This window comes from Cebus imitator, unplaced genomic scaffold (assembly GCF_001604975.1).
Source record: "Cebus imitator isolate Cc_AM_T3 unplaced genomic scaffold, Cebus_imitator-1.0 Scaffold392, whole genome shotgun sequence".
NCBI lineage: Eukaryota > Metazoa > Chordata > Mammalia > Primates > Cebidae > Cebus > Cebus imitator.
Genome location: NW_016107707.1, coordinates 1,223,457 through 1,232,147, shown reverse-complemented (window position 1 = coordinate 1,232,147; position 8,691 = coordinate 1,223,457). Strand labels below are relative to the sequence as shown.

Sequence of the window (8,691 nt, the reverse complement as noted above, 5' to 3'; positions counted from 1 at the left end):
TTGGTGCAGGTGAGGCAAGTGCTGAATTTGATCTGAATTTCACCTCAAACAGCCCCAGCTACCTGCACACAGGGCTGCCTTGTATGCGTTCTGAGGCCTGTGTGTTTCTTGCGTGCTTAGAGTTCTCAAGAGGGTTCTTAGGACTTAGAACTGGAGACATATGCAGGCACCACGGGGTCTGGATTTGGAATGTGTCATCGTGCTGTGAAATCATCATTTTAATCACTGTTAAATTCGAGGTGACGTGCATGGAAATGTCTGGCAAATTTTCATCAAATTGGAGTCTTTTTATTTCCACTGACCTTGAAAGTTACCCTAAGACCACAAACTAAAATTTGAAGACAATTTTGAATTGGCCCAGGCAGTGCCTCTCACATTTTAATGTACCTGCAAACGTGGACTGACTTCGGTGCACCTGGATGGGCCCAGTCTGAATTTCCAGTGTCAAGCCCTGCCATGCTTTGGGTCCCCTGGAGACCAGGCAGTGTGCGTGTGATCTCCAGGGATTCCTCATATTATCTTCTGACATCTGGACTGCAGAGGGTCACCCTTTAATTGTGCGCAGCAGCATGGCGGGGCTTTCGCTCACCACAATCCACGTTCTCCCTGGGCATGCTGTTTTCCAGCCTCCTCTGCAGTGAGCCAGAGGTGACCGTGGCCACAGCGTCCTCCGTTCTGGCTGATGAAAAGTTGCCATTTCAGGCCCAGCCCATAAACTCTTTCTGCACGGAGCCTCTTCCGCATCCGCCCTTCCCCATCCGCCCTTCCCCATCTGCTGGACACGATAAAGAAAGGGAAAGTGGAGCCTCTGCATGGTGGGTTGGGCTGGGGGTATCCGCTGTCAGTTCTAGACCGTGAGGTGAGAACCCCCGACATTTCAGAGTTTATTTGTTGTATCAGCCTACCCTGGCCAGTACAGCGTGCCAGGCCAGACTGCTGAATTTCAGGATTACATTGCTTACCGAGAAGACTTCTTATTTCAATCTAATTTCAGGATGCTTTCTCAATTACCTATTTAATGGACTGATGTGTACCTCTCATTTGAACGGGAGGCGCTCAGATGCACACCTCCCCTCGGCTCCCTCTCTGCTTCCTCCTAGTCCAGTTAGGCCTGTGGTTCCCAATCGCATATTCTTGGGTCCTGCTCCAGACCTAATAAATCAGACTCTTCTGAGAAGCATTTAGGAACCTTACTTTAGTCACAAGTGTCAGGCTTTTCAGCCTCCGCATTTTGGAAATGTTTAGAAATTAGGCACAATGGCTGTGTAATGGAAGGAAAAAATGGATTGAAAATGACTGGCTTTTTAAAATTTCTGTTTTTAAAAGGGCTTTTATTTTATGGAAAATTATTCCGTTCAGCTTTGGATTTCTCTCGTTTGGTTTACTCAATTATTTTTCCCTCTTGGGGAAAAAAATGTGTAGGAGTTAAGCTCTTTTACAATTCAACTTTCCATCACCAAGTAATTTGAACATTTTTGCATCTTGCTTTTAAAATGCCAAATACTGCTTCTTGTTAGGTCTGGTGTGTTGGAGTGAAATGAAATGGAAACCAGGCCTGAAGCATCCCTGAGTGGACAAATCGGTCGGGCCTCATACATGACCTTAACCTTGCCTGACTTCAGAAACACAAGGAAAACTTAACTTCATCGAATTCTTGTACATGCCTGTATTAAAAAAAGGCATCTGGCCAAATGTGGTGCTCTGTCTCTGTAATCCCAGCACTTTGGAGGCTGAGGCTGGGACAGTCTCTTGAGGCCAGGAGCTCAAGACCAGCCTGGACAACAGACAGGACCTCATATCCACAAACATAAAAACAAAAAAAACAGGCCATACTAATTTTACAGGTGCACACCTGTGGTCCCAGCAGCTCAGGAGGCTGGTGCCAGAGGATGGCTTGAGCCCAGGAGCTCGAGGCTTCAGTGAGCTAAGAAGGTGCCACTGCACTCCAGCCTGGGTGACAGAGCGAGACCCTGTTTCTAAAAGAAATAAAAATAAATAAATAAATGAAATGAAATGAAACTGAAGCTCAACCCTTAACAAGCAGCAAACCCACTTATAATGATCTTACTAGGGACTTTCCAGCGGGCTTGAACTGTAGCTAACCAAACATTTCCTTTCTTTTACCTCCTTGTGGGTCTACACAAGCCTCCCCCTTGGGTTCCTAAGTGAGACTCCCAAACCACTTCTGCTTCAAAGCTGCCTGATTCCTGAATCACTACTCACTCAAATAAACTCTAAAATTCTGTGCCTTGGTTTACCTTTCTAACAGGCGTATGCAGTTGGCTGCCACTTCACCTGTCTGCAGTGGTTTTCTGCTCCATGTTGGATCAATATGGTGAGGAGACTTACACTTTATTCACATTTGTGTGGCACGGCTGAAGGTGGTGGGTGTGACAGGTCGGATTCAGGTGAGTCTCCAGCAACCTTGGCAGCTCTTTTACCTGTTGACACTGGAACTCCTCTGACATTTATGTCTTTTGCCTTTCTTTCCATTGCATTGGTCCTCAGGGGACTACAGCTATCCCTACTGGAAAATGTGAGTTACGGACTGGAGATTGTGGGTGTATTTTTGTGTTGACTGTACATTGCTATTTAACATTCACCTCCACTAAAAGCACTTCTTTCTAGACCATTCAGAAATCTATGAGAACTCCCGAAGTTCTGGTTTAACTGGCAATGTTACATGGTCTGCCATGGCAGGGAAGAGGCCCCTATAGACATACAGGTGCTGTGTGGGCGGGAAAGGCCAATTCATACCTGGGATAGTATCTGTTCTGAGAAGGAAGAATCACTTAACCCCAGCGCAAGGATGCAAAGGGCGCAGTGCAATGAAGCTGCAGCCAGGCAGAGAGCCGTGTCCTGAGGAAGGGGGCTGCATCACACCCATGGTGTTCAGGCCTCCGGGTCAAAACACTGATCTCTCCTCGGTCCCTGCGGCTTGTTAGAGTCAGTGAAGGTCAGGTCATGCCACCTGGCCCTGAGACTCTCAGAGTTCATGATTCCTCTGGAACCGCAGATCCCAGGTTCATGGTGGCCTCTCCCATCACGGCATCACCTGCAGCCCGCTACAGAGCTTGGTGGTTGCTGGGGCTCCCTCGTGAGTGCCTTCCTCAGTGTGGGGGATACCGGTCCCCCACCTACGTTCACATGAGTTGCACATGGGAAACCCACTCTGACATCCCCGTTTTCCACGGACTTAGCCTGTCCCCTTACAGTGTGTGTGTAGGGGGGGGCTGGCGGCTCATTTTCTCTGGCTGTAGGCAACGGCAAATCCAGGTTTCAGCAGTCACCTTACTGGAAGGACAGGTCACCAGGAACCTTGAGAACTAAACCTTAGTATTCAAGGTTCCGGTGTTTAATCCCTTTGTATATAAATACAGCCACATCGGCTTTAAAGGTGGTCCTTTCTGGTTCTAAAACCCTTAAAATAGGTTCCCATGCATGCTCCCCGGCTCTTACCAATACAGGTATTAGAGACCCCGCAGCCTCTTCTTTGCGCCTCCTGGGGAACAGAACTTGGGGTGCTCCTTCCAGGCTGTGCATGGATGTGACCTTGTTCAGGGCCTGAGGTACTGGGTGGACGGTGCCATTCGTGGAAATAGTGTATCTTGGAAGTCAAGCTCAAATCTATGTCCTGGTGCTGGATTCGCTGCAGTACGTTCATGAGAAAAGCTTCAGGTGTGGTTTCTGAGGTGAGGAGCGAGTGCTGGAAGGACAGGGGCAGTCTGGAAAGTCCTTGGCTGTGGGCGGTTATCTCTTCATGTTACCTCGTGGGTCACGTGCAACGGTGGGGGAGCTGGAGTGAAACGTGATGGAAACGGGACTGCTGCGTCACCAGCCTCACGCTCTGCAGACTCTAGTTGGCCATAGTGGCTGCAACCTACCTGAGCAAGTTTGGTTATCTCATGAGTGTTTCAGTGGCTGTTTCTTTCTTTCTTACCTGCCACCTGCAAGCTCAGGAATTTCTGTTAGTTGCTGGACTCTTTAACTCGCCGGAGCAGCTTCAGTTCCAACCTGGCAGTGAGTACAGTCAGGACAGTGACCTGATGTGGAGTCTCCACTGCTCTACGTCTGTGCAAGAGCTCGCCCTGCCCCTCAGTTAGCAATCAGGCAGCCCAGCGAGGGAGCCCTCTGTGTGTGCCTTTTCCTTGAAAGCAGCTTACTGATTTCTGTGGGTCCCCACCAAACATAGCTGACCTCATCATGCCATTTGTGCACATTTGTCAACTATCCCTTTGAAAGTAAAGGTTCCCCGCCCCCCAAAAAAAGTGGGTTTAAATTAGCTAAAAAGTGAATGTCTGGCGTATTAATTTTCTCTGAAGTTCACTCCACAGTCCCAAGGTTTTGGAGACATGGAGGGCAGAGTGCAGCAGCTAGGCAGGGGAGTTTCGAGGTGTTTGAAGTCACATTTCCCAGCGTTTCCATCCTTTTTTCTGCTTTTTTCTAGGTTTAGAATATTGGGCAACTCTCCATTTTCTCATCAAGAAAATCGTGGTAAGACAAATACTCCCTTTATACGGTGCTCTCAGGACTCAGTGATTCAGTTTGTGCCTAGTTTTTAGCACGAGGTCAGTCCCTGGTGCCATTGTTTTAATGAAGTTCTGGAGGGGCCGACGGCACCGGTCAGAAAGCAAGGTTCTGGGGAGGGTTCGCGAACAGAAAACGCCCACAGTTCAAGCCCAGACTGAGGCGATCTGAGAAGCGACTGCGGCCATACGTCCCCGTCCATGTCAGAAAACGCCTTCTAGGGTTTAGGGCTCCCACGGAATCGGTCAGAGGCTGCAAAAAATGTCTCATCGCCCCCCCCCCACCCCACCCCACGGTGTAAGCGCAGCCCCAGGCGGGACCTGGAGCGGTTCGTTTTTATTAAAACGTGTCTCAATTCAAATGGAGCGAAGCACAGAACGCGCAGCTCTCGCCGTGCGCGGCGGCCCCGCGGGTTTCCGTGTGTCTGCGCGGTGTGGCCGTCCTGGGGCGCGGGGCTGCGGCACCTTCTCCGGGACCCCTGCGGGGCCGCCCGGGTGCGTGGACGGCGGGTCCGGCCCTTCCCGGCCGTGTCGCCCGCTGGGCTGGCGGCTGGCGCAGGTTTCCCGCCCTCGGAGGGCGGCCCGGGGGCTCCGCCCACGGCCTCTGGCGACAGCGGAGGGGCGCGGCGTGGAAACCCGCATGTGCCCTTCCTGCCGGGGAAACGTGCCGGGCCGGGCTCCCCCGAGGAGCGCGCTCCAGGGGCTTCGGGTCACCCCTGCGGGCACAGGGCCCGGTCCCGCCCCAGCCAGAAAGGCGTCCACTCCCGGCTCGCGCGTTTGTGACAAGTGCGTTTATTCGCGTTAGAAATACAAACGTAGGAATCTGAATACAAATACAGGGGGCGGCCCAGCCCGAGGCCGAAGCGGGGCGCGGGGCCGCCCTGTGGCCAAGGCACGTGGGGCGCAGGTGCACCCTCATTTCACGGGGACAGCGGGAGACACCTGGGGACCCCCGGAGCCGGGGCCTCGAACCCCTGGTGTGGCCACGACATCGGCCATGTGCTCAGGGCGGGGCCTCCCTCGGCCTCCCGTCCGCACCCGCCTCGCCATGCTTCCAAAGTGCCTCAGATTCTGGAATCTTGGGGCGTTACCTGGACGACTGCGGAGCGGGGCCGCGTCCATCCATCCCTCCTGCCCCTCCCCGTGACCCGCCAACGCGACTTCCCAGACAAGGGGGGCGGCGGCTGTTGCCAACGAAGTCCTGAAAACTGCTTTTGGCTTCTAGGATCAACTTGACCAGAATGCACGAATGGCCGGGGAGTCGCCCAGGGCTGCACCCAGGTCACAGCCGCCAGCTCCGGGCCCTGGGAAGGAGGAAGCCTCCTGCGGACGCCAGAGGGACTCCGGATCAGGTAGGGAAGCTGGATTTTTTTTCTTTAAGGAAAAAACGTGATCCCACTGTGTCGGGAAACACACAGATGGCCACTTTCTCTCTCTCTCTCCTCTTTCCCCGCTCTCTGGCTTCTTTTTTATCCTAACCGGAGGCTTAGGAAGCTAATGTGCTATTGCTAGAAAACTGCTCCTTTCTACTTGTTTCAACTAAATTTGGGGGTGACGTGTAGAGTGATACACATGAGTAAGTGGCTTCAGTGTTACCGCTGCGCACACAGACACAAACACACAGACCACTGCATGTAAGCACAAGATGATGGCCTCTTGTTCCTAACAACACTCAGGTCTGATCCCTGAAAATAATTACTCTCCTAAACATTTCACAGAAAATTCATGGCTAAACAACAAACCTTTTGCTCAGTACAGGAGCTGCACATAAAGGAAAACCCACCAATTAGTTTTACAAACGTATTAGCATGTAGACCTTGTTCACTAGCACAACATGAGCCATTTCAAATGTCAAGAATGGTGGACAGTGTCCTTTAGAATGTTTTAATAAAATAGTTATTCTAAACAGAGATAACAATAATAAGCACTATAAATTTCATGAACATATCTTGCCTGTGCCTATTTCTATTCAAATTAAAAATGCCAGGATAAGTTAGGGGGAACCAAAGCGTAGACCCAAATTATATAAGAAGCACAGTGATTGAGCTCACAAAATTTGCAGCTTCCAAAGATGCATGTATTTTAGTTTAAAAAGATAGTTCTTAGGCAGTTCAAATGTTATCTTTACGAAAAGGAATAAAATAGACGACTGAGGTAAAAATGAGAGAAAAAGAGAGAAAGCAATTAACAAACAAACGACAATTGGGTTGTTCAACATTACTAAATAGTAATGTTGAATTCTGATTGAGGCAGGGCAGGCAGGACTGCTGGGGAAAACAGCAGTTCTGGACATGTTTTAGGCAAGCAAAATTTGGGACTAGGATCTGCTATAGTTTAGTTTAGAAAAGGCTCTAAGCCTTTGTGTTGAGTCAATAGCTGAGTCCTAGTAGGAACATGGAAGGGGACGAGAGTGATGATGGTGATGAAGCATCGTTTACTTTCACTAAAATCTTTCTTTCATATTGGGTGACAATTTAGAACTCGAGGGAGCAAGTTGTGTGCATCTTCTACCACATTACTTATTTTTAATTACATTGGAATCAATCTTTAATTGCTTAAGAATGCAACGTTTTTTCTTTCTTTCCTCTTTGTAGCTCCCAAGACAACCCTCGATGTACGTGGACCGGTGGGCGCAGCAGGCTGGATGAGGGTGGCCTGGGTCTGCCAAGTCTAGATAGACGAGTGGGTGCCCTGATCTCCCCATCAGAGTGGCTGAACCACTGCTCTGTGCAAAATTGATATTGAAAATCCTTCCTGATCTCTGAATAGGAACAGCTCTGGAGTGCAGTTCCCAGCGAGAATGCAGAGGGTAAGTGATCACTGCATCTCCAAATTAATTTTTACTGCCCAGAGACCATGAGATTCCTGGGCAGAAAAGCGCTGCGAGTCCCCAGCATGGTTGTTTCAGCCGGCGCAGCAGATATCTGCACAAAAACACACAAATCTGGGCAGCCATTTCAACTGACACCTGGGCGACAAAGTTGCCCGTTCAACTGAACAAAAGGGGGCTGAAACAGGAAGCCAGGTAATCTGGCTTGGTGGGTCCCACCCACACAAAGACCAGCAGTCTGAAACACTGTGTATTGAGAGTTTCACAGAAAGCACTGCTGGACCCTGGAAGGTCATCACCACTACCGAGACAGTCCACCATCACTGAGGCAGTTCTAACTATACCTCTATAAACAAAACTGCAAGGAAGTTCACACAGCAGCTGGGCAGAGCCCATGGCAGCTCAGCAACACCTCTACTGGCAGACTGTGACTAGGCCACCTCCTCGCTGGGCAGGGCATCTCAGAAAAAAGGCAGCAGCATGTTAGGAACTTAGAGATAAAGCCCTACCTTCCTGGGCCAGAGCACCTGGGAAAAAAAGGCTGTTATGAGTTCTGCTGCAGCAGACTGAAATGTACCTGCCCAGCAGCTCTTAACGGAACAGTGGAGGTCACAGCTCAGCACTTGAGCTGCTATAAGGGATAGACTGTCTCCTCAAGCAGCTCCCTGACCTCCGTATATCCAAAGAGACACCTCACAAAGGAGAGGCCAGGCTAACATATGGTAGGTATCCTTCTGGGGCAAAGATACCAGAAGAAGAAACTGGCAGCAACCTTTACTATTCTGCAGCCGCTGCAGGTGATCCCCAAGCAAGCAGGGTCTGGAGCAGACCTCCAGCAGTCCTACAGCAAAGGGCCTGTAAGAAGGAAACCTGAAAAACAGAAAGGAATAACTTCATCATCAACAAAAAGGACGTCCACTCAGAGACCCCATCTGAAAATCACCAACCACAAGGACCACAGGGAGATAAATCCACAAAGATGGGAAGAAACCAGCACAAAAAGGATTAAAACAAACACCAAAGAACCAGAATGCCTCTCCTCCTCCAAGGGATCACAACTCCTCACCAGCAAGGGAACAGGGCTGGTTGGAGAATGAGTCTGATGAACTGACAGAAAAACACTTCAGAAAGTGGGTAATGACAAACTTCTCAGAGCTAAAAGAAAAATGTTCTGACCCAATGCAAAGAAACTAAGAACCTTGAAAAAAGGTTTGATGAAATGCTAACCAGAATAAACAGCTTTGAGAAGAATATAAATGAATTGATTGATAGAGCTGAAAAACAAAACACAGCATGAGGACTTCACGAAGCACACACAAGTTTCAGTAGCCAAAT

General features: G+C 49.8%; 1 protein-coding gene across 1 annotated transcript; it reads left to right on the top strand.

Annotated features, from left to right (window-relative positions):
• Positions 1-1,945: 1,945 nt before the first annotated feature.
• Positions 1,946-7,775, top strand: LOC119468209 (translation initiation factor IF-2-like). The gene is made up of 3 exons (XM_037731349.1): positions 1,946-2,408; positions 4,448-5,878; positions 7,121-7,775. The coding sequence occupies exon 2, from the start codon at positions 4,789-4,791 to the stop codon at positions 5,329-5,331; it is 543 nt and encodes a 180-aa protein (XP_037587277.1). The 5' UTR covers positions 1,946-2,408; positions 4,448-4,788; the 3' UTR covers positions 5,332-5,878; positions 7,121-7,775.
• The last annotated feature ends 916 nt before the right edge of the window (positions 7,776-8,691 follow it).

Excerpts from the sequence above, each read along its gene's own strand:
- LOC119468209 (XM_037731349.1), top strand. The coding sequence starts at position 4,789 with ATGTCTCATCGCCCCCCCCCCACCCCACCCCACGGTGTAAGCGCAGCC.